General features: G+C 40.0%; 2 protein-coding genes across 7 annotated transcripts in view; one reads left to right on the forward strand and one right to left on the reverse strand.

Moving 5' to 3' along the window:
• The window catches only part of Stk26 (serine/threonine kinase 26), a 54,432-nt gene extending 51,341 nt beyond the window's left edge, over positions 1-3,091 (forward strand). Inside the window, exon 12 of the mRNA XM_040744620.1 lies at positions 1,331-3,091. Coding sequence (XP_040600554.1) covers positions 1,331-1,355 — 25 coding nt within the window. The 3' untranslated portion in view covers positions 1,356-3,091. The remainder of the gene's footprint in view (positions 1-1,330) is intronic.
• Positions 3,092-4,537: 1,446 nt separating this feature from the next.
• Frmd7 (FERM domain containing 7) overlaps positions 4,538-25,346 on the reverse strand; it is a 47,607-nt gene continuing 26,798 nt past the window's right edge. For 2 of the 6 annotated variants that reach the window (XM_040744615.1, XM_040744616.1), the window contains exons 5-14: positions 24,403-24,481; positions 21,478-21,575; positions 17,662-17,700; positions 11,967-12,081; positions 11,636-11,783; positions 10,382-10,477; positions 8,888-9,051; positions 7,651-7,719; positions 7,479-7,554; positions 4,538-6,436 (exon numbers count right to left, since the gene is read on the reverse strand). In XM_040744615.1, the coding sequence (XP_040600549.1) occupies positions 5,354-6,436; positions 7,479-7,554; positions 7,651-7,719; positions 8,888-9,051; positions 10,382-10,477; positions 11,636-11,783; positions 11,967-12,081; positions 17,662-17,700; positions 21,478-21,575; positions 24,403-24,481 (1,967 nt within the window). In that variant the 3' untranslated portion in view covers positions 4,538-5,353. The remainder of the gene's footprint in view (positions 6,437-7,478; positions 7,555-7,650; positions 7,720-8,887; positions 9,052-10,381; positions 10,478-11,635; positions 11,784-11,966; positions 12,082-17,661; positions 17,701-21,477; positions 21,576-24,402; positions 24,482-25,346) is intronic. The other 4 variants (XR_005876861.1, XM_040744618.1, XM_040744619.1 and 1 more) reach the window with 4 other exon arrangements.

Here is a 25,346-nt window from a genome sequence, read left to right on the forward strand (position 1 = left end):
TCATTTTCAAAAAGATGTTGACATTTTGGATATTGATTCATGATGGAGTATGGTTACTTTGATGCAGTCATTTATATTTTCCCCTGCAAAATCACTTTTTAATCATTGTATACTTGAAAAGAGCTTTGTTTTTTGCTCATATAAAACGTTGCTTTCTGTAGAAGTGTGTATGCATTTGTACGTGCATGCACGCATGCATTGTACACGTTGTATACACATGGGTATGTGGGTGAGCTACTTGCACATGGACCTGTGTATGAAATAGCTCAATATTGGGTTTGTTACCCTATTACTTTCCACCTTATGTTTTGAGGCAGGGTCTCTCGCTGAACCTAGAACTTGCCCTTTTAGCCAGACAATCTATCCAGTGATCCTCAGGAAGACTCCTCTTTGTCCTCCAATGCTTAAGTTATGGGGCTCAATCGCAGCTGACAAGAACGTGGGCATTAGGGATCTGAATTCAAGTCCTTGTGTTTGGACCTCAAGCACTTAGACCACTGAGCCAGTCCAGTATTAACTCTTGAACTATTATGTTTACCTATTGAAAGGTAGTTTCCTACTGAACCAAACAGCCCAGGTTTACGCCCTCTCTTTCTCTGTTAGGATGAAATTTGGGCACATGTAACATTATACATGTTTCTCTTCTTGACAGAACTCTTAATATTCTCAGAAACACCACTATTCTGTTTATTTCCAGTAACTAAGTTCCTACATTTGAACTCTTACGCAATGTTGATTAAAAGATTTAGAGAAAACAGTCTTCAGTAGTGGTTCTCAACCTTCCTAATGCTGTGACCCTTTAATACAGCTCCTCACGTTGTGGTGATCCCCAGCCATAATATTACTTTCATTTCTACTTCATAACTGTAATTTTGCTACTGTTATGAATATTAATGCAAATATCTGTGTTTTCCAATGGTCTTAGATGGCACCCAAAGGGGTCATGACCCACAGGTTGAGAACTACTGACCTAGACAGTAATAGAAGCTTTGTGTTCAGTTTCTGTCTTGTCTCCTATTAGTTTGATTTTGTTCAAAAATTTTCTTCCATCCGTTAAATCCTATGGAGGACTCAGGAGCTAAAGCATTCTTAAAATCCCCCAGATTCTACTAGGAAACTCCCATCTCTTTTCTTGTTTACAAACAAATCCATTGCAAGTCGTGAAAGCAGATGCAGAGGAATTTTTAACCATCTTTGCATTTTTTACCATCCATTGACGCAAGATTCGATGGAATTAATTTGTCTCCATTGGTTTTAGATTTCATGAGTGAGAAATATAGATTACTTATCTAAAATTATACATTGATTTATACTTTTCTTACTTTTATAGGTGCTCCACTGATGAATCCTCTTAAGAAATTTGTTGTTGTTATTGTTGGCTTCTGTTTCATATGGACCCAGAGAAATCCACCAAAGCTATGTCAACCTTAGTAATGCTTAACCCATGAGCTCCAGGTGCCTTTTGGATCTTTGCGACATTGAAGATTTTAGGAGGAGAAGCTATTCAACTATTTTGTGATGGTGGCTATCATTTTGTATTTTAAAGAGATTATTTTGTAAGAAATAATTTTAATGCTATAGTTTTGCCTGTATTGTAGTAAATGTTGAGATACAGTTTTTTTATTTAGATACCATTATTTCTTATGTTACTAGAATGAATACTGTTTGGTTTTCAATCTTTAGTTAGCTGTACACTCATGAAACATACAGGTCTTTCAAGGTCATCCTAAATATTGGAGGTATGTAAATCATCAAACTTCAAAAAGAATTCTTTTCATGCAAACATTCTAAAAATGACTATGTATATGCAGGGAGGTGGAAGTAAGTCGTACCTTCTTAAAACAAATATATTTAATAAGCTCTTGGAAAAAAACACCTAGAAAAGTATTGATTTTTCTAGCAAGGTGTTCTGGATTCCAGGCAGCTAGCTCTGTTTATCACATTTGAGAAACTTGTGTTTGAAGCATTTCCAGGCAACATGTCTCTTGGTCTTTTTATCTTCTCTTCCGGAAGGAAGAAGCAATTAACCCTTATTTAACATGGTTAGACATTTAAAGTAATATCATTTAGCCAAGAATGGGGGTTTGGTTAAACTGGAGGAGTTAACCTGGCTTCAGTCTTTAAATCTTCAGATCAAATAACATAGACATGCATAGATTTAGAAAACTTTAGCAACCTTGTTTGTTGTCTTGTGAGTAAATACCTGATCAATACGTATGAACGTAATGACACCAGCATCTTTTGTCACAGTAATGCATTTTCGTAGAAACTATTTATACATTTTTCTTTATAATTATCCACACATAAGCATAGTGTGCTCAGTTTTGAAAGGGTATTTAAGTGAACATTGTCTAGCTCATAGGGCAGGATCATTTCTCTTCATACAAAGGTAAGATAGACTGTACAGTTAATTTTCAGTTCTATTTATGGTACTGTTAAGTGGGTAATATGCTTTTTTAGCGATTATATATATATAATGCTTACCTGAGTGCTGAACTGGGGCTATAGTTTCATAGTTGTAGACTCGTTGGTACTGATTAATTTCAACAGTTCAGATTTCAATGTTTGTATCTGCACATTTGGTTTTTGCACAAATGATTTTTAAAATATCTTAATAACTGCCAAACATTAAAAGAAAACTGTTGTACAAGTAAACAATGCAGTGTTTAGGTGAAGTGGCCATTACATCCCTTCTTTTAAAAAAATACAAATACTTGAGAAGGTGTAATGTCATATGCCAAGAAAATTCTTTACATTGGTGCCTATACTGTAATAGTTGCTTTTAATTGATTGTATTTTGAAGTAATGTTTTGGTTAGAATTTTCATCTGCTCTGTAATTGAAATTCAATTACACTTTGTTCTCCACAGTGCTCTACAAATAATTGTGACTTGAATCATTGATTACATTCGTATTTTTGTAAAAATAAAATCAACAAGTTCATGAATTGATTACATAAAACCTTATTGCATAACTGCATCCCAAATACAACTTGTATTGCTTACTCATTATAGCTTTAGTCCTGTAGACTGTTTCTAGGTGAAGCATACTTCAGTATTTGGGGGATTTTAAAAATAAATATTTAAATTGTATTATCTTTGATGTTTGTTTTCTTGAAGGTGGGTCTGATATGTTATCCTAAATATTTTAAAAATTTTTCCTTCTCTTTTATTATTGGAACATAACCAAGGTTTCCATTGAAACTAAAAGTTACTAAGAACTGACTCTATTTATAGCTAAACACATATGTTATGATTTTTGCCTCCTACCTTAACAAAAGTATTAATAGACCTTTCAAACATGTCTTCAGACAACCAATTCAATGATCTTCCTAATTACCATTTTAATAAAATAGCACATACAGATTTGAACTTTATAGCTCTTAGGGAAAATACACATTTAGCCCAAGTTTTTAGAAATGAAGATGAGATGAGAAAATACATATAACATACAAAATTTTGAATTTCAAGTAATTTTTAAAAATAACAGCAACTATATAGATTATGTATAGGTGGTCATGCTTCTGTATAGTCTTAGTTTTAAATAACCGCTCTATTCTTGTAATTTGATGAATGTGTGTCCAGGAACAGAAAAAGGAGTCAAATGAAGCATATTAAAGTTGTTTTTTTCTGAAGTAGAGAATAAGGAAATGGTTGGGAGATGGTGGTGCATGACTTTAATCCCAGCACTCAGAAGGCAGAGGCAGGCAAATCTTTGTGAGTTTGAGGCCAGCCTGTTCTACAAGAGCAAGTTTTAGGACAGGCTCCAATGCAATAGAGAGACATTCTGTCTAAAAAAATGAAGAAATGTATTTTCTACCCATTCTCTATCACATATAAAATTGTTTATGCCATCACTTCACTTCTTTGACATTTATATTTAACATTGTCTTGTAAATACATTGGATTTAATATTATCAACAAAGTTCTTCTATAGTATTCCAGGAGTATTGGTAGACAAATATTGACTATGTCAAGAATTGAATTTTGAGAGGTAGAGAAATTGCTCTGTGCGTAAAAACACTGGCCACTTCAGCAGAGGACCTGGTTTGGGTTCCTAGTGCCATGGTGGCTCACAACTATCTGTAACTCTTATTCCAGGGGATCCCACCCCATCTTCTGGCCTCTATGGTCAGCAGGCATGCAAATGGTGTATATACATGCATTTAGTTATATATTCATACACATAACATTTTTTAAAAAGCAAACAAATTCATCTTGACACTGTGCTATATCACTGTAACCCCTAGCACACAGGAGGCTGAGGCCAGAGGATCATGAGTTGGAGACCAGCCTTGGCTTCTTGAGAAAAACAACAACCACACAACACAATTTTCATTCCGTGTCAGAGCCTGGTATCAGTGCTGTCTCTTTTTGTCTCAGCCATCCCTTACTTCCATTTCATCCCTGGCCAAACCTTTTCTTTTCTCCCTGTCATTTTTCCAATCTCTGTCCTGTTCTATTGATACAGGCCAGAACCATCTACTTCTGAATTTTATTAAAGCAAAAAGAAGGCCATACTTACAACTTCTGTTTGAATGAGTTTTCCATTGCTCTTTATTAAATAATACCTCGGATCCTTGCCTACATACATGCAACCAAGATATATGCAAAAATAAATACCAGCAGGAGATATTAGTTTTAAAAACTTGCTTGTTAGCATTGATTCCCATCATACATAATAAGTAGTTAAGAAGAGAGAAATTAGAAGTCAACACCATAATATCTTCGTCAGGCACACATCTGGCTTGAGAAATGGGCCTAATCGATGAATTTCCAGCATTGATAATTCTGTTAAATCCTCTATTAATTCTAAACATTTTTTTGCTGAGAGGATCTATGCCACTCACCTATGTATATTGACATTCTTAGTATATAACAAGACTGTTCACTGGGTCCCAAACAACTCATGAGGAGAGAAACCACAGTTTAGTGTTACATAAGCACAGAAATTACCCAACATAGTCATGGACCACTAAATCACAAAGCAGCATTAGAAGCCAGTCCCATACACCAACCCACATCATCATTGTTCTTCAGCATTGAAGAATAGGTCTTCATTTATACTATATGCTCACAGAAATGTATAAGGGTGATGGCATACACTTCCCTCCACACTGCCATGGTGCTGGCGAGGAGAAGGCATGTTCCAGAGTCTGTTTGGAGGAAATAAAAGAATGAAGCTCATAGAATGAGGCAATAACTTGATCTTTCATAAGCTGGGTGCCTTAAATGAGAAGCCTCCCTTAACATCAATTAAGATGACCAAGGAAAGGGCACATCAAAAAGGTGCTTATGTCTTACCTAAGGTGGTAACGTGGAACCGGCCAGGAACATTCATAGAGTCCACTCTTTTTAAGCTAAGAAATAGTTGCATGGCTTTAACAAAGTTCTATCTTCAACACTTGGTGTGGTGAAAGAAATATCTTCATCCTCTTCCTCTAGCTGCAGACTACCAGAAGACAAGCGGATTCGGGCCCTCGGTGACTTTGTTCCTTTGCCATACAAAGAGTAGTAGTCTGGTTTGAGAATCTCCGATTCTGAATCACTAGACTCACTAGCTACATACCTTTCTGCTGAGCTCTGGTTCGTTAGAACTGTGGGGAACTCCTGCTCTGCAAATGTACTCGTAAACAGATCTGTTTTACGAGTCAGAGCAGGACAAGGCCCTAAAGGCCTAAATTCTGACCCAAAAGGAAAACGGATAGTTTTCATGTCTGATTGACTCTGAGATCGTTTAGGAGTTGGCTCTTGAAGGTTATATGCAAATGCGTCATCTAAATGTGGGTCTTCCTCCCCTAGGTCTTCACTGACAGTGCTTCTACCACTGGTTCTAGCCATAGCTTCTTGGAGTTCTTGAAGGTCTTGCTGTAAGCTTTTTATCCTGATATTCCTTGGGCTTCTTTTGGCTGGTTTTATTGCACTGGGATCTATATAGCTGTCTGGTCTCACACTTTCCTCTGGCATGATTGGAGACCTCCTGGGTACCTGGGGTGGCTTGTCTACATAAAAAAAGACTTGTGGAGGCATAATATCAACCTGTTGACTAGTACAAGGAATATAGGGCACATCAGTGTATGTTAGCTGCCTTGCTGGACTCACTTTGCTTGTGAAACCAGTGGATGTGCTTATGTGATTGTCCACAAACTTAGAGCTTGTTTGGAAGGAGCTGAGAGGGCTCCTTTCTTCAAAGAAGTCTATGGGATCAGGGTCAGTGTTAAAGACAGGATCTGCATAAATAAAGGTGAAAGAGGAGCTGCTTTGGGATGCATGGAGTGATGTGGGATCTGCCTCTGGTTTGGAACGCTCCAGCTCAGCTGCAAATGTCACCTCAATCGCTGAGTTCCTCCTCCTACTGTCTAGCATAGGCTCAGACACATGCACTCCATTTACATTTCGGTAGTAATGGCTGTCATATGTAAGCCTCAGGTCTTCCACCTTGAAAGACAAGACACATTGATGTCAGATGAAAAAAAAAGCTCTTTAGTTGGACTTGGGGGAGGGTCTTAGTTAATCTCCTAATATGAAAGGCTGATTTCACAAATCCATTGAAATCCACGTTCTTCTCCACAACAGATAAATATATGTATTGAAAGGGTAATGACTTAAACCATGTCCCAAGGTGTATGTTAGAAAATACATACAGCATTCTTCATTCTTAGTGACACACCATTTCTAGACTCTATGCTTCATGGGGCCTTCAGGTACCATTGTATTTCAAGCAGTTCAGTTTAGTAGCTATAGCAATAAAGTAGGAACCCTATCCCTGTCTGCCTTTGACTAGCTGCATGGACCTTAGGCACCACAGTCTAATGTCGCTACTCCAGCCTCCTCCACAGTTTCTGTAAATTAAAGGTAGAAAGGAGAGCTGTGAATGGCCTGAAGGATTCATAGATGGTCTATGACCTAGATGGTCTCTTTCATCAGTTTACCTCTGATACCTTTTGGATAAAAACCATCTGTATCTTGAGTGAAGGCATGCGAGTTTATGGCACCTCCAATTACCTTTTGTAGACAGGGTCAAAGAAATGTGATCAACAAGTTTCCTGATTAAAGTCTCTAATGAGGCCATCATCCTACAGTCTCAGGGACATAAATGCATCCATAAATCATATTACACAAGTAAGAAGCAACACCTTATACCTTTCTTGAAGCCTTATGGTTTCCACTGGCAAAATAACAGAGCTTTTAGTTTTAAAATTATGAAGTCATAGAAATGTATTAGTATCTATTTTTTCAAGATGTTGATAATACAGTTTGCAATTTGAAGGTACACCAGGGGTTTCTCTTGCCCGCAGTAAACAAGTAGTTGTAGTTTACCATGTGGCCTATTAGCAGGAATGACTGTGCCAAGACCTCTCCAAATGGCTAACCTCACATGGAGTGACCTTGGTACACAGTGGGTTCTGGCAAAATTGATTCTTGGAAGACTGGATGATTTATACTTATCTAAAGAAGTAGGGCTTTTCAGAAACCTTACTTGTTTTGACACATCAGAGAGAATGTCTGGTGATGACCTGCATTGCCGTTCATGATACTGAGCCAGATACTGTTTCCTGAAATTCCCAAATAAAGAAGTCATTGAAATGCTCATTATGCAAATTATAGGATACATTCCAATAGCATGAGAAGTGAGAAGGAAAAGGGTGTACCTTTCAAACGGCAGGCTCTTTAACCTCCCCTTTTTCCCATATTCCAAAAGTTGCCTTTGAGTTCTTCCACTATCATAAAGAAGAGACAAACATCATTAATTCCATCATAAGCCTATATGCCACTGAAACCTGAAAGCCTCACCTTTGTTTGAAGCCTAAAGTGGATGAATGGCACATATTGTCAATCTATCATACAGATGCTATACCTACTTGTCTAGACATCAACAATAGAGTGATGTCAACTATCCAAAATATAGACTTAAAAAAACCTGTAAAGTACCAACTGACTCGTATTTTACAAGCTCATTCTAAGGAAGCTATTTATTTAGATTCCCAATCTAAAGTAGATGCCAAGCAGCTAACTAAACAGTAGAAAAAGATCGCTGCAGGTACGTTTATATTTATAAAGAACTCTAGCTGACTGCTGGGAGAAACACGAGAGGCAGAAAGAAGTCACAATAATAATGTAACCCAAACTTTGGGGGTCATTTAACCAAAGAACAAGGCCTGACATGCCTCCCTACCTAAGGTCATTGTCGTGCTACAGCTGTCTGCAAAGGATTGTTGCAAGAACTCAAATCATTAAGAAAGAGCAAAACATGCTCAATATCATCTATTTGAGAAGACAGGGATTTGTAGAGTACACTTTGGAAACATTCCATCAAAAATGTGGTCTTTTTAATATCTCTACTCTTACAAGGGCAGGTTTCCAGAGTATGAAAACTCCCTTATGTGGAAACATTATGATTAGAATTATTTTTGTAATCAGTAGAGTTTTGTAAGCTTCTCCCAATGGATTCAGAGCTCAATTCTACCCCACTTCAATTCTTCTAAGGTGGGAACTGTATTGAGACGCCTCTAATGCGGGATCGTTCTGTCTTTCGAATCCCTTGACGCCCCCCCCCCCAGTGTTTCCTCCGTCTATCTTTTCGCTGGATGTCATGAATGGATGCTGTTGAGCTTTCCTTCTGCATCTTGCATATAAGCTGCCTTTATAGGAGACAGTAAGTTCATTGAATATATTTTGTTCAAACACCCTCTGCTACCCTGCATCCTCACTGTGATTCTGATCCAACCCCTTTGCTTACTAAATACAGACCTAATGCAATGTACACAATCTTTCAAGTGAGTTAAATGGATTCTTTCTTGCTCCTGAAATTCAGATTCCTCCCACTGCTTCCCATGTTATTGAAAAGAAGCAGTGTGCATGGTCTTTCCTTGCACAGTGTGCAATTACCTGTAGCGGAAACTGGAACCTTTGCTGCAGAGTAGTGTTTTGGGCTTTGATTTGGGCTCTTCGGAAAGCCTGAAGAAAGCATGGTACTCCACACAAGTCTTCCAGAAAGCCTTGCATACATCACGGCTAGCCATGGTGAACTCCAAAGTGTCTTTGCATAACACCTGTATAAACCATTTTCTATCAAGCAAAACATCCTGCGAGAATGCCAAAGACCTTCCAAACTCAGAGCCTTCTAAACCATCAGTTCAGTAGCCCATGCAGTGTTTTCCGTTTGGCTCCCCAGAGGCTCCACAGCCACTGAAACCAAATGATTATTAACCTCCCAAAGATCAGACACTGCCTCCACTCACACAGAGAGCCTTGTCTAGGAAGCCAGGCTTGTTTTCCACATGCCCCTCCCTTTAAATATTTTTCTGCCTTGCCTCTTTGCTGCCAGAAACATTTTAGGAAGTTGTAAATTAGCTTAAAATGAATATCAAAGGGCTTCTTTTCAAGGTGGCAAGAAGGTATAAATGACTACCAGGAAGAGGGAGGGGGAGATTTCATTCCCTCTGTAAGGATGATTGAATATATGCAAGTGTTTTCAAAGTCCCAGGTAGAAATACACCTTCCTCTATATACTCTCTCATACTACAGCACTTTTATTTCTCTGTTGGCATAGTCCATATTTTTATGTGCCCTAAGGGAACTTGGACTTACACGTTTTTCCCATCTTGAGTCACCACATATACTCATTGGCCCAAGGCTCTATGGCATGCTCCCAGCCCTCTTTTCAACAGCCACATCAGCTCTCAGAGGTCACTGTCCCCTCCTCTCATTCCTTCCTAGGTCCTGCATGTAGCCCCTGAGGCTCCCCTTCAAGTTCACATTTGGTCTGGTCCCATGGACTATTCAAATGAACACCTTTACATAATACCAAAATCTAGTCAATATAATCCAAAGTGTATCTTCTATGGGCCCAAGTCAGTTGATACACACATAGCTTTTTTCCACTTTGTGGCCAGTCATTAAAACATCCTAACACCTTTTTTTCTGACCTCATACAGTGGAGTCGCCTAAGAATGACTTGTTTTGCTTTTATGAACATCTACTTCTCATGGACTAAGCATGCAGTTGATGTTCAATCATTTTTGCTTAAGGGGAGTGAAGATACTTTATAAAATATAAAAGAAAACATCAACTAATTATTTCTGTTGTCCTAGATCTGGTGGCCCCCATTTGACTCATCAGATTCCTCAAAAGACTTGTCTTTTAGTCCAGCTGCCTCCTTTTCATATTGTATCATTTATTCTGAAGTGCAAATAAGATGTCATAGTGTTTTGCCTTTAGTTAAAGTGTCATTAAATCTCAGCTCAGTTTATATAGAGAACAAAGAGGAGGCCTATCACCCCTCAGATCCAAGCATCTTTCACCATTTATATTCAAACCATTTCTAGAGCAACGACGAAATGCCAAGTGAACAGAAATAGAATGTATTAGAAACCTACTCACCAAAATATTAGCATGAAGTTTGATGAGAAAATGCTTTCTCTTAAAACTCAACTTGCGGATCTTAGCCCAGTTGAAAGTATTGATCTTTGTATTTCCCTATAATGAAACACATAGCCAGTTTTAGAACTGTCTGCATGAGTTGGATTGTGCCACATACAAGTGTGATGGAAAGTGTTCTTTCTGAATACGACTCTCTGAGGCTAACCCTTATCCAGAGACAGCCCGTGGAATAAGCAGTGGCTGCTCTTAATCGTTGCAGGCAGAACACAAGTTCCTCCACTACATAAGCGAGAAGGTGCAAATGGAGACTGGATAAGAATGGATTGTTCTTCTACAGTCTCACCCCTCCTCCCTGTTTCCACACACCAGCACTGAAAGGAAAAGCCCATTTCTCCTGTTGCCTCATTTACTCAAACATCTCCAGTAGCTACTCACTGGCCACATCATCAAATGTCACTTGGGTTTTGCTGTTCGGCGTACAGTCATGTCTCCTGCTGCTTGTTAGTTTAAACTTCTGTCTGTATGTGTACCTTCATTCCTGTGGCCTGCCCAGTCTCTCCTGCCCCAAATGTCTTCTGCATCACCAATCTTATTACCAGTGCTTATAGAACACTCCCTTGGACATTCTGATGGCAGACCACAAGCCCCATTTTTCACTCCTCTAAAGAGTTTTGGTTTTAAGCAGATCAGGAAAACCAAAATTCTTTAGAGGAGCTAGAGGAGAATGATGACAGAAGACAATGGCACCTCAAGTTGATTTCTAACTTGAAATAAGAAATCCTGGGAAAACAACAATATGGCAAACAGCAAGAGTTGCTGGCAGGACTCAACATGCATTCCCTACCAGCTGTCACTGGTCATTTCAATGTAACGAGTAATAAGTAAGGGTGCATCACAGTTTGGATCACTTGGGGGTAGCTCTTAACCATTTGGAAACTAGTATACAGCCTAAGGTTTTTTTGATATCTGAATCTACAGTCTAAGAGTCCCTAGAGTCTCTTGATTTTACCACTTCACCATGCTGGCCTAATCTAAAGTGTCATGACCTCAAACCCAGACAGTACATTAATGCCCACACACAGAGGAAAGCACATTGTAGGCCTACAGCTTATGTACACCATTTACACATTCTACTTCCCTTCTATTTGGTGGCAAGACAAAGTCTTATAAACCCTCTGGGGAACAGATACTCAAGTGAAAGCCATGATCACCACTCCCAGCACACTGAAGGGGACTCAAGGGGAGGATGGTTACCCGCAACACCAGTACTCCCATGTGAGCAACAGCCAGGTGAATCTGCATCCCTTCACCATCACTGGCAGGCTGAGGTCTGATGCCATACATATCCAGCTTCCTTGCTATGTCCAGCAGCAGAATGTCTGATTCTGCTGGGCTCCGGCCACTGCAATGGGAAAGGATTAATGAGCCCGAAAAATGCAGCAAAACTCACCCCCCAACACCTTTCTTCTGAGAGACATATGAGGAGTTGAGTGTTTTCCTGAGACTTAAAGGCTTGCCTTATAAAGAGCCTGTCCTAACTTCAGTGTCCTCTAATGGGAAGGTGGGTGTCCAGGGAAGTACTTACATGTGCTGCTGATGAAACTGCATGATCTTGCTCTCCAAACAGTCTTGGCTTGGTAAATACCGGGTTTGTACCAGATGCTTCCTAACTGTTTCTTCATGAAAGTCTCCTAATTCTGCTGTACAAGAGAAAAGTGACATTGTTCCCATTTCCGTTGAGGAATTAAACAATGTACAACCTAAGAAACCTCCTGTTCACCCCCAAAAGTCTTTTCTCTGCAGCTGCTATAGCCCAATCCCCTCCCACCCCGTGCTTTAAGAATATTTCTGTTTGTACAGAGGAAAACTAATAGACTTGTTATCACACCACAGGCAGAGGGTTTTTGTGAAATCTCAGCCTCCATCTTGGGCTGCACACACAGAACAGACATTAAAAACTCCAAATTCACACTTAAATATTTCGTTAGGTTTTCCATCTTCTATTCCCTTTTTGTAGTATTTGCCTATTTTCAATTAGCCCCTGTTACAGACTGAATTTTGTCTTTCCCAGATTTGTAAGTTGAAATCCTGTCCCTTAGTGGCTTGACTTCATTGAGGAATTACGTTGATACTGAGAACATCAGCGGAGAACTGTAATTCAACTTAACTGGTATCCATTTAAAAAGAGGAAAGCCAGGCATGCAGGGATTCTAGGGATGAGTGCTCAGAACAAAAAAAATTGTGTGAAGACATAGCAAGAAGACTGCCTTCATTAAGCTGGCGAAAGAGGCTTCAAAATGTAGCAAACCTTCCAACATCTTCATCTTAGACTCCCAATCTCTAGGGTGGTGAGGAATCGTGTTTCTCATTTAAACCACCTAGTTAGTCTCTGGCGTTTTCCTATGAGAAACCTAGTAAAAAATAATACTGCCACAATTTTCTTTCCACTGTGATTATCCATTATCATAAGCAGAGAATAAAATACTAACTAGAGTGCAAGCAAGCTACAGCCAAGTCATCAATCTGCACTCTGGGAATTTAGCAAATCCACAACAATTTGAGTCCCCAATAGACAAATCATACTTTCCAAATAGCTGGCAGTTTATCTCTTTTACAGATGTCTCCAGTTTATTGTTGGGGACTACTATTACAGGATTAAACCTGAACTAGCAGCTGCATCCTTACAATGTTTTGCCCCTACAGCAAAGGGCTTCCAACTTCTTTGACTTTTGTCTTCTTTGGAATTGTTATGCTTCTTCTGTGTCTAAGACTCATATGAGTTACCTTCTGATTATTTATTTCTCTTAAAGTCAAAGTTTAGAAAACCTTGTTCTCCATTGTGACTTTTAATCTAAGACAACTGGGCAAGAAGACATATAACCACACCTGTTGTTTGTATATGTTCCTCTTTTTGGTTCATAACTTAACTATAACACTAATCCCTTGCACTTCTACACTCCGCAGCCTCCCATACATTCTTTCCCACTTTCATTCAAATTCATGTGGAATTCTGTGGTACTCTCATTTTGAGTAAAATACACGCCCAATGCTATGAACACCATATTAAAAAGGAATTGAAGGAACCATGTTCAACCTGGTAAAAGTTATCTATGAAAATAACCTGTGGCTAACAATATATTCATGTCACAGGGCAAGAGAATAAAGACTTCCCCTTAAAATCAGGAGTAAGATAAAGATGCCTGTTTTGATGAAATTAAATGGACAGAAACTCAACGCAATTCCTCTAAAATCAGGAACAAGACAAGGCTGCCCACCTAGTCCATACCTTTCCAATATTGTCCATGAGTTCTAGCTAGAGCAATAAGACAATAAAAGGATATCAAGAGGATACAAATTGGAAAGGAAAAGGTCAAACTTTCATTTTTTGCAGGTGATATGATAGTTTACATAAGTGACCCAAAAAAACTCCGCAAGGTTACTCCTAGAGCTGATAAACACCTTCAGCAATGTGGCAGGATACAAGGTAAACTCAAAAAAAATCAGTGGCCCTATTATATACAGATGATGAAGTGACTGAGAAAGAAATCAGAGAAACATCACCCTTTACAATAGCCATAAACAGCATCAAATATCTGGGGATAATGTTAACCAAGGAAATTCTACTCTTAGGCATATGCCCAAAAGATGAACATTCTTACAGAAGGACATCTGTTCCACTATGTTCATAGCAGCATTATTTGGAATAGCCAGAACCTGGAAGCAACCTAGATGCCCCTAAACTGAAGAGTGGATATAGAAAATGTGGTGCATTTACACAATGGAGTACTATTCAGCAGAAAAAAAAAAACAATGGAATCTTGAAATTTGCAGGCAAATGGACGGCACTAGAAGAAACCATCCTGAGTGAGGTAACCCTGTCACAAAAAGACAAACATGGTATGTACTCACTCATTTATGGATTTTAGACATGAACCAGGAGAGTGTCAGCTTACAATCCCACTGTCAGAGAGTCTGGGAAAAAGAACCTTCATGCAGTCACTGTTGGAAGCAGAAGCAGTCACCCACAGCTAAATACTGAACTGAACTCCTGGAATCCAGTGACAGAAAAGGAGGACTGATGAGCAAAGGGGTCAGATTGGGCTGGTTTAACCCACAGAAACAAGCTCTTGGACCCCAGACTGATGGCTAGGAGGACAGCATGGGACTGATCCAGATACCCTGAATGTGGGTGTCAGTGAGGAGGCCTAGGCAATCTATGGAGCCTTGGGTAGTATTTATCCCTGGCATACAAATGGACTTTGATTGCCCATGCCACAATATGGGAGGCTCTCTCAGCTGGGACTCTAGGGGGAGGGCCTAGGCCCTGCCCTGGATGAAAAGACAGACTCTGGAGATCCCCCATGGAGAGCCTCACTCTCTCTGGGGATCAGAGTAGGATTGCGAGGGGGGCTGGGGGGCATTGTGCAGGGGTGGGGGAGGAGGGGAGGGAGAGGGAGCTGGGATTGACATGTGAAGAAAACTTGTTTCTAATTTAAATTTTAAAAAATGAAAAAAAAGATGCCTGTTTTGGTCCCATCACCCAAAATTGTACTTGTGAGCATAGTAAGTACAAGCAGATGACAAAAAGATAAGTAAAAGTTTTAGAGTGTAAACCAAAAGAAACAACTGTCTTCTGGAGACACGAAAATCCAATATTTATAGAAGACCAAGAAACAAGAAAGAACAGTGAAGCATAAATGAAAAGTCAGGAATTAAACTCTCACAATTGTTCTTGACAAAGGTGCCAAGATAATGCAATGAAGAAATAAAAATCATTTCAATGAATTGTTCCAGAACAAATGGAAACCCATGTGAAAATGCCCTCCAGTCCCTGCCCTTTGCTTGAGGTGAGTGGGGGCCTTGCTCTGAACTCCAATCCCGACATCCCTCTGCTTCTGTCTCCCTGGGCGTTTTCTGCACCTAGAGAGGACCCGCCCCATCCAGAAAGATCACCCTGAGTCTGGCCACACCTCAGTCTTCAGTGCCCTCCATTCTCTGCCCTGTGCTTGAGAGTGCCTCAGACCCACCTGCACCTATCAGAGTATTGGACCTACTTGAACGCACTGGAAGGGATCCTTAGACCCAAACCCACCAGGAGAGGAAGAGTCCCCACAAACTCCCACTGAAAGAAGGGATGGGAAGAAGGCAATACAAAAACACAGCCAACAATAGAAAAACCAGTATGACACCACCAGAGTCTAGACACTCTACACCAGCAAGACCTGGACATATCAACACGGATGAAACAGAAACAAATGACCTTCAAAACAACTTCCTGAAAGCGATAGAGTCCTGCAAAGAGGATATGAGAAAATCCCTTAAAGAAATGGAAGAAATCACAAAGCAAAAAATTCAAGAAATCAACAAATCTCTTTAGGAAAGCCAAGAAAAAACAATCAAACAGATGAAGGAAACAATTCAAACAGTTCAAGACTTGAAAACCGAAATGGAGAAAATTAAAAAAAAACCCACAAACTGAGGTAATGCTGGAAATTGAAAGGCTGAATAAACAAACAGGAACCACAGATGCAAGCATAACTAATAGAATACAAGAGATGGAAGACAGAATCTCATGCACTGAAGATAAACTAGAGGAAATAGATTCATTGACAAAACAAAGTCTTAAATCCAACAAATCCCTAACACAAAATATCCATGAAACATGGGTCACCGTGAAAAGACCAAATCTAAGAATAATAGATATAGAAGAAGGTAAAGGAGCCCAGCTCAATGATGCAGAAAACATATTCAACAAAATCATAGAAGAAAACTTTCCCAACCTGAAGAAGGAGATGCCTATTAAAGTAGCTTACCAAACATCAAATATGCTAGACCAAAAAAAAAGTCCCCTTGCCACATAATAATCAAAACACCAAACATACAGAATAAAGAACGAATATTAAAAGCAGCAAAGGAAAAAGGCCAAGTAACATATAAAAGCAAACCTATCAGAATTATACCTGACTTCTCCATGGAAACTATGAAAGCCAGAAGGTCCTGGATAGATGTTCTACAAACACTAAGAGACCACAGATTCCAGCCCAGACAACTATTCCCAGCAAAACTCTCAATTGCTATATAGATGGAGAAAACAAGATATTCCACGACAAAACCAGATTTATGCAATATGTATCCACAAATCCAGCCCTACAGAAAGTTCTAGAAGGAAAGCTACCACCCAAGGAAATTAACTACTCTCAACATAACATGGGCAATAGATCATCTTACTTTAACAGAAATAGGGGAAAACTCACACACAAAACTACCACCAAAAATGGATCCAAAGCAAACAAGAATCAGCAATCGATGGTCATTAATATCCCTGGATATCAATGGTCTTAACTCACCTATAAAAAGACACAGGCTAACAGAATGGATACGAAGACAGAATCCATCCTTCTGCTACATACAAGAGACACACTTCAATTTTAAAAACAGATGCTACCTCAAGGTTAAGGGTTGGGAAAAGACTTTCCAATCAAATGTATGTAAGAAGCAAACAGGTGTAGCTATCCTAATATCTAACAAAATAAACTTCAAACTAAAATTAATCAAAAGAGATAAAGAAGGTCATTTCATATTCATCATAGGAAAAATCCATCAGGAAGAAGTCTCAATTCTGAAAATATATGCCCCAAATATAAAGGCACCCATGTGCATACAAGAAACATTACTAGAACTCAAATCACACATTAAACCCCACACATTTATAGTCGGAGACTTCAACACCCCACTCTCACCACTAACCAGGTCCTCCAGACAGAAACTTAACAAAGAAGCAAAGGAACTAACAGAAGTTATCACCCAATTGGGTTTAACAGACATCCATAGAACATTCCACACAAACAAAAAAGAATATAGCTTCTTCTCAGCACCACATGGGACATTCTCTAAAATCGACCACATACTTGGCAATAAAGCAAACCTCAACAGATACAAAAAGATCAGAATAACCCCTGGTATCTTGTAGGACCACCACGGCTTCAAATTAGAATTCAATGTCAACACAAATTGCAGAAACCTCACAAACTCATGGAAATTGAACAATGCTCAACTGTATCACCCCTGGGGAAAGGAAGAAATAAAGAAAGAAATAAAAGTCTTCCTAGAATTCAATGAAAATGAAGGCACAACATATCCAAACCTTTGGGAAACTTTGAAAACAATTCTAAGAGGAAAATTCATAGCACTAAGTGCCCACATGAAGAAACTGGAGAATTGCCACACTAGAGAATTAACAGAACACCTGAAAGCTCTAGAACAAAAAGAAGCAAACTCACCCAGGAGGAGTAGGTGCCAGGAAATAATCAAATTGAGAGCTGAAATCAATAAAGTAGAAACAAAGAAAACAATACAAAGAATCAATGAAACAAAGAGTTGGTTCTTTGAGAAAATCAACAAGATAGACAAACCTTTATCAAACCTAACCAAACGACAGAGAGAGAGCATGCTAAAAAGGGGACAAAGCAACAGACACTGGGGAAATCCAAAGAAACATCATATCATACTTTGAAAACCTGTACTCCACTAAATAGGAAGATCTAAAGGAAATGGATGATTTTCTGGATAGATAACACTTACCAAAATTAAATGAAGAACAGATAAACAAATTAAACAGATCTATAACCCCTAAAGAAATAGAAGCAGCCATAAATGTCTTCCAACCAAAAGAAGTCCAGGGGCAGATGGCTTCAGTGGGGCTAGTGAACTGGGAAATGCTGTCTTGTGACCACACAGGGCTAGTAAACTATGAATTCCCAATAGCTGTGATTACCTCCACAAGATCAAACCAACCCAAATTCTAGTACAAATGGGAGGTAGTCTCTGGGCCCAGGCATTAGTGAGGAGCCACTGGCAGTTGACAGCTGCTGGAGAAGGGAGAATCATTCTGCTTTGAGGTCTAGCCACTGGAGGATTCCCCATGGTCCAGTGGATGGCCCCATATCCATGCCTATGGGGCAGTACTAACTATATTTAATGGGTTTTCAAAACAAAATAGAAGACATGAAGTTGGGAGGGGAATATATTTTGGGATACAGAGGGAAGTGGAGTGGAAAACCAGTGGGGTCTGACCATATTTCATTGTAGGAAACAACAAAGAATAAAAATAAAGGGCTGGAGAGATGGCTCAGAGGTTAAGAGCACTGACTGCTCTTCCAGAGGTCCTGAGTTCAATTCCCAGCAACCACATGGTGGCTCACAACCATCTATAAAGAGACCTGGTACCCTCTTCTGACACGCAGGCAGAACAGTGTAACATAATAAATAAATCTTTAAAAAATAAAGGAAAATGCTAGTTTTTTATATCTCTTTATACCTACTAGGATAGCCATAATACCAAATATTAGGAAAGGTGAGGAGTTAGAAGCTTCAGACATTCTTGATCAAAGAATGACATGTGTACATGGAAATAGCACAGTGAAATACATGAATTTGTACAGTTAATTTTCACTTGTAATTATAACAAATGTTATGTCAAATGTTAGGCCTTTCTGGTCCTACTCTTATCATCTCTCCTAAAAATCTTCTCTTATTGTCTCTATTACCACCATGTCCTTCTAAGTTCTAGATTTTACCAAACAAGTCAGTATGATTTTCTTAAAATCTAATTCAGATTTTGTTCTTATATTTAGAGCGGAGGCCAAGAATCCCTTATAATAGAGGTGCTTCTAAAGATTAAAAGGGAACGCTCTTTCTCTTCTACCTCAGTCTTCTGCCCTTAACAGCTTCGCAGCTCATTGAGAGTTGTACTCTAGGTCTTTAATGGAATTTTAACTCCCCTCCACTTACTCACTAAGGCCCCAGGCAGTCACAAAGCCTTCTTGATGTTTCTAAACACCACCTCCCCTCTGGCCTTTTTCAGTGTTCCCTATGTGTGGACCTCTATGTCACTGAACTTGGCCCCTTGGCTTACTTTTGTGCCTCCTAAGAGCTTCATTGAACTGTCACCCTTACAGTAGGCTTAACTCCCACACTTTATTGAAAAACTCAGTACCCACACCTAGGACTCACCCATCTCCCGTCTATGCTCAACACCTCTGAACATTCATCACAGATTGTTTTCTTATTTTGGTCGTTGTCTGACTCTCTTGCACTGCCAAAATGTGAGCTCCATGAAGACAAGGATTGGTGTTGTAGCTCACTGCTGTACTCTCAATGCCTATGACAGGAACTAACAAGGTGGCACTCACTCCATAGTTTTTGTTGTTTAGTGAATGACAAAGCAAGATTATACTATGAGTTTCGAAGAAGTAAGATTAATTTGAATTATGCAAATCATGTTTGGTAGGGACTATCTGACTAGAGGTGCATAAAAGAGGTGTAAGTGATAATATGCCAAAGTCAGAGTGCTCAGGTTCTTGAATGTCTAGCCTGCAGCAGGCACCCAGCAAGTATTGTGCAGGTGAGCAAATGGATGATAAATGAGCAATTGGGCTGTGCGTGACCTTGAGGGCTCTGTGTCTGACTGGGATTGACTGTGAAGTGTTCACTCACTAGAGCCACATCCTTTTCTCCACAAAATGAATGTGTCTTGACCACAAACCTTCTGGAAAAGTTGAAGTATTCTGGGTCTTACCCAAAATGGCCACTAGGCAAAGCCAAACTCCACAAGGCAGTACTGTTAAGAATAAAATTGGGCTCCCCCAAAAGAAGTTACCTGGAGCCCCACCTCTGAACTGCTGTCTAAAGAGGTAACTAATGGAGAAGGATGCTCCTCCTATCTGCTCTACCCCATGTCATGCATGACACTTGGCCCTCAAGACCTTTCAAGATGATACTTCATTTGTCACCATATATCCTAGACACTATTCATGAGCTATGTATGGTTATTCTTCATACCCTATATGTGATGACCCACAACCATTTTTTTTGTTTTCCGAGACAGGGTTTCTCTGTGGCTTTGGAGGCTGTTGTCCTGGAACTAGCTCTGTAGACCAGGCTGGTCTCAAACTCACAGAGATCTGCCTGCCTCTACCTCCCGTGTGCTAGGATTAAAGGCATGAACCACCATGGCCCAGCCCCACTACCATTTTTATGCTTTCTTCTCTGCCCATATTCACATTCAATTCCTATATATTCCTTTAAGCTCCAGTACAAAATCCACCTCCTCCATCAGCTTTCCTTGACTCTTATGGCATTTTCCATCTATGGCCTTTCTAGTAGTCCAGAGCTCTCTTTTCCCAACTGGGAGTCACTTGATACACTGCCTAGGATGCTGTCCCTTTCCAAGCATTTCACAGTGTTGTTCTCAGCAAAATCTGAAATCTACCAATTATGGACTGGTAGGAAGGTAATGAACAGAGGTCAGAAATGAACTTATGAAATAAGCAAAAAAGAAAACCACCTAAAGTTATGGTTCTGCAGGATTATCAAGGAACAGTGTATTCTTGGGAGGCCATTTCAAAATAAAGTCCAGCTGGCCTTCGAAGAGATGTTATCTCCCTCTGCTTAGACCCTACCCTCCAGGCTGCAGGAACAGCATGGCCTGGCCTGAGTAATTCCCTCCCAGGCAGGCCCCCACTGTTCCCCAGGCCTCCTCTATTCTACCTATCATGTTCCTTCTAGTCAAACTACTTGGCTGCTAACACATGGGGAACACTCATTTATGCCTGGTACCTTTTAACCTCTATCCACTTTCTCCCCTCCATGATTTATTCCCTGCAGAAAACATGGAACTGCGATACAGCCTAGGGAAAACTGAAGGAGTGTGGCCTACTTGGTGAAGTCCATGGCAAGAATTGTTCAAACCAGACCCTGGACAGCAAGTCAAGGGACAGTGACAGCAGGGCTGGTGCACTGAGATAGGATAAGACCATCAGAAGCACCTCCATGAGACGTCATTTTTGTCACTATTTTAAATACGAGAACATTCAGGCCCAGAGAAATAAAATAACTTGCTTTACTGTAATGGCAAGGTAGTTAGGGGCAAGATTTTATTCGAATCTCAATGAAGCATCATTTCACTGTGTCTGAACCAGGTCCCCTCGCCCCTTAAGGCTGAATGCAATGCCAGGCAGGAAAATTGAAGGTGTTAAAGTCCTTTGCTTGGCTCTATCCCTGGTGAATGGGCCACGAAGTAGAGTTTTGGTACTTACATTGCAAGATGTGTGACACCATCAATGCTGTGCAGTTGTCACTACATGGAAGCCTTCCCAGAGCCAAATCCTTCTTTATTTGAAGAGTAAAAAGATATCTGCAAAGGGTTTGAGGAAAAGATCTTGACAAAGAAGCAGGAAGATAGAAGGAAATTTGCCTTTCTTCCAGACCCAAGATAATCGAAGGAAGGAACAGCATCTGGAAGCTGGGGGCCTTTTTGGGGGTGAACCATGCATACACTTTGCTTCAGAACCAAACCAACCCCATCCCACAACTGGCTGACCCAGCAAATTGGCAGGTTCTGCAACAGTTAGGAATTGCCCTGGCTGTAGGTTGCCACCAGCTTGAGGGACCCAGCCAACCCTCTTCTGGTACTTCATGCTATGGAAACAACCACACCCTGAGCTAGAGAATCAGGAACCTCAGCAGGCCTGAGCGGACTCCGGGAGAACACAAACAGCTGTCAGGTAGGAAGGACCATAAGAATTCCAGAGGCTAGTGGAGCAGGGGCAGTCACTCCATGATGCAATGATAGCAAGACAGGGGCCAGGCCCTTCCGAACAGTTGGTAACACTCTAAGATACTGAAACTATGGCCAGACCTAACATCTGCCACTGAATGTAGACTACCTACCCAAAAAGTGTATTTCAGGAATCAAGGCCATCAAGCCATGCCTGTGCCAACCTTATTCCCTTGTCTGCATTGCTATGTTACCATCAACGAGAGCCCATCTGAGTACTTTACAAATAGCAGGTGTAAACTAATGGTTGATGAACTCAGGGATTGCAGAACCTTCATCGAGGACCATAAAATGCAGGTTTGTGTTTAGGGCTCTACTGAACTGAGTATTTGTCACACACACTTAAGAACTTAGTAAAGGAGAACTCACTTTTGTGTTTTTACGTGTGTGTGTGTGTGTGTGTGTACATGCTTGTTCACACGTGTGTGTTCAGAGGTCAGAGAATAACTTTGGGTGTCAATCCCTGTCTTCCACCTTATGTAAATAGGATTTTGTACATTAATTTAGCTGGATTGCAAGCTTCTAGGTATGCCTCTTATCTCAGTGTAGAAACACTGGAATTGCAGATATGCCTGTTTCCAGCTTTCTGTGGGTTGCAGGAATTTGAACTTGTGTAGCAAGTGCTTTTGTAATTAGCCATCTCTCCAGACACAGGGTCCACATTTTGGTGAATAAGTGTAGAAGAAAGGCTCTACTGTTGTCTGCTTTCTTGTCCAGAGCAAAAACCAGTTCCAATGTCTTCTATATGCAAAAACATGCACTACCAACTGTATTTCCCTATATAAAATGTAATTTTCCAGACTAAATTCTATGTGGAGTCCTCAATAGCTAACGCCCTGAAGGCAATGTAATAAAAGATAACTAGTTGCAGGAGGTAAAGAAAATCTGCTCTGAGGAATCTTGTCAAGTGATTATTCAGTTCATGGAAGCTTTAACCATTATGTCCCTTCAAATAGTGAGTACCTCTAATGCACTAGAAATGACTCAGTTAAAACAGCTATTTTTGTGTAATATTTTCAGAAATCCATGCATTGGCCCCAAACAAGGTATATTTTTAATATCTACAACAGATAGTTTTTATTTCTGTTAGTAGTTGCTGCTGTGTTATTGTGTGTGTGTGTGTCTGTGTGTGTGTGTGTGACCAAGTCCCACTTTGTAGCCCAGGCTAGCCCAGAATTCCCTACATATCCCAGGCTACCCTCAAGCTCATGGCAGTCCTCCTGCCTCGACCTGTGCTGTGATTACAGGCATGAGTGATCACATCCGGCTCAGTTAGCTATTCTTAAATGGAGCAACAAGGAAAACTTAATGTAATCTTAACATTTACCATTGCCTGTTTTCAAATGTAGATATATATGATATTAATTAGCCCAATTTCAAAAGCAAAAGAAAATTTAAGTTTGTTCTTAGCAAGAAGAAAGGAAGCTTTTTGTCATTTGACTGTCCATTGCTGTGAAGAAGGCAACATTCTGCCTCAGTAGTAATGGGCTATCTATCACCTAAGAAGGCGGCTGCCTGCTACAGATCCTTACTCTGAATAATTGATTAAACATTTATCATCCAATTATTGTTTCTCGCGTTTTCGAGAAAGTTCATCTCCATAAAAATTGGTCATAGTTTAAAACCCAACTACAAAGAGTTAGTGAATACAAACTAGTTTACATAGCAAAATATCAAACTATCTTGGCAAGTGATTGACAGCAGACAAATGTGGAGAGAAGCAGGGAAGACGGGGCAAGCAACTGTGCAAAGACCCCACACCAAAGGAGTAAGTCAGTCTGCCCCATGTGGTAGGGGCAGACTCCAGGGAAATGAACCTGTGGTTTCTAATTCAAGTTAACTTTAGCTTCCAGGACATGTTCCTTATCTATAATCTAACGACCTAGATCTTTTCTGTATGAAGCAGTCTCAGTCTAGAAAGCAGACTATGTTTTCGAGGAGTTTTATAGCGCCAATGTCATTTTGCTAAAGTAGGTTTTACTGCAATTATAAAGAGCATTTTCATAAGCACATATCGTCATCACAGAATGTTTCCTTTCCACCTATGGAATACATCCTTATACACATTCATTTTCAATGCTCATGAGCATGGGCTGGCCTCAAAGCTATATGCTGATGAAGCACAGATGGCATGAAACAGCCTGCATACCGCTGTGGCCGTTAGTGGATTAAACCTCAAAATGCCGCCCAGGTTTGCCACTCACCCATTCTTAGTTCTGAAATCTGAAGAGATTAACATTTGGGGGAAGAACCAAATCCTCCCTGTTTCTAGCCCCTCATCTTGTCTCAGAGAGTGACTTAAACCTAAGCCATGCAAAAAGGAACCATAGCTCTTTCTTCAATAGCTGGAGGATGGGTATTCTCAAGTAACATCATTCAGCACACATACAGTTAAACACCTTACCTCGTGAGTTCTTCCCGAAGGTGTCCAGGGTCCACTGGGAAAAATTTCACCATAAATTTGAAAACAACCTCCTTAGGATCTTAAAACACAATATCTCCATAAGTTTTATTAAATGCTCATTACAACAGTTAAGATCACACACGTACACACTCGTGCACATACACACGCACACACTGATGCACACGTACATACACATACACACATACACACAATGTTCTACTTTCATCCCCTCTCCATTATCCTTTTCCATAGACTTATTTTAAATTTCAGTTTTTCACATGCACCCTGCTATCACATGGATAGCTATTGAGAAACTCTCCAGCTTATCCCTCCTTCACACCCTTTCTCCCTTTGGTTTTCTTTTGTAAAGATATGTCCATTTGAGGCCTGCTTTGTCTTTTCTTAGGAAGTGAGTTATTCAGAAAGACTATTTACAACTTGCTATCTGTGAAAGTTCAATCCCGCCCGAGAAAAGGATAGGTTCAGCTCAAACACATGAATGAATGAATGGATGTCTTAAAGATTTCTTTCATAATAAGGATTAAGAAACAATGTGAACCAATGCCTCTATCAACGTTAAAAATATAGCCTTAGGAAAACACGTCTACATATTTTCACACCTACTTGCATTTGAAAATGAGAAACTTGAGGTTGGGGGTGGAGCTCAATGGTAGGACACTTTGCTAGCATGTACAAGGTCTGAGGTTCCATCCTCAGTACCAGAAAAAAAGAATAAAGTTTGTTAGATCAGAAGTAACCATACACAAGAAGCAATAGTGTCATTCATTAAATGCATCTTTTCTGGATGCCCTTCATGTGACGGATATTATTCTAAACAGATACTGTGGAATTTAAAAGACACTCAAGTGCCCTCAGTCTTGTTGGAGAGACAAATATGTAAACAGAGGAATTTGAGTACCACACAACCTAGGTTGAGGAAGCCT

The sequence above is a fragment of the Mesocricetus auratus genome, unplaced genomic scaffold, assembly GCF_017639785.1.
Source record: "Mesocricetus auratus isolate SY011 unplaced genomic scaffold, BCM_Maur_2.0 Super-Scaffold_100003, whole genome shotgun sequence".
In the NCBI taxonomy this organism is placed as follows: domain Eukaryota; kingdom Metazoa; phylum Chordata; class Mammalia; order Rodentia; family Cricetidae; genus Mesocricetus; species Mesocricetus auratus.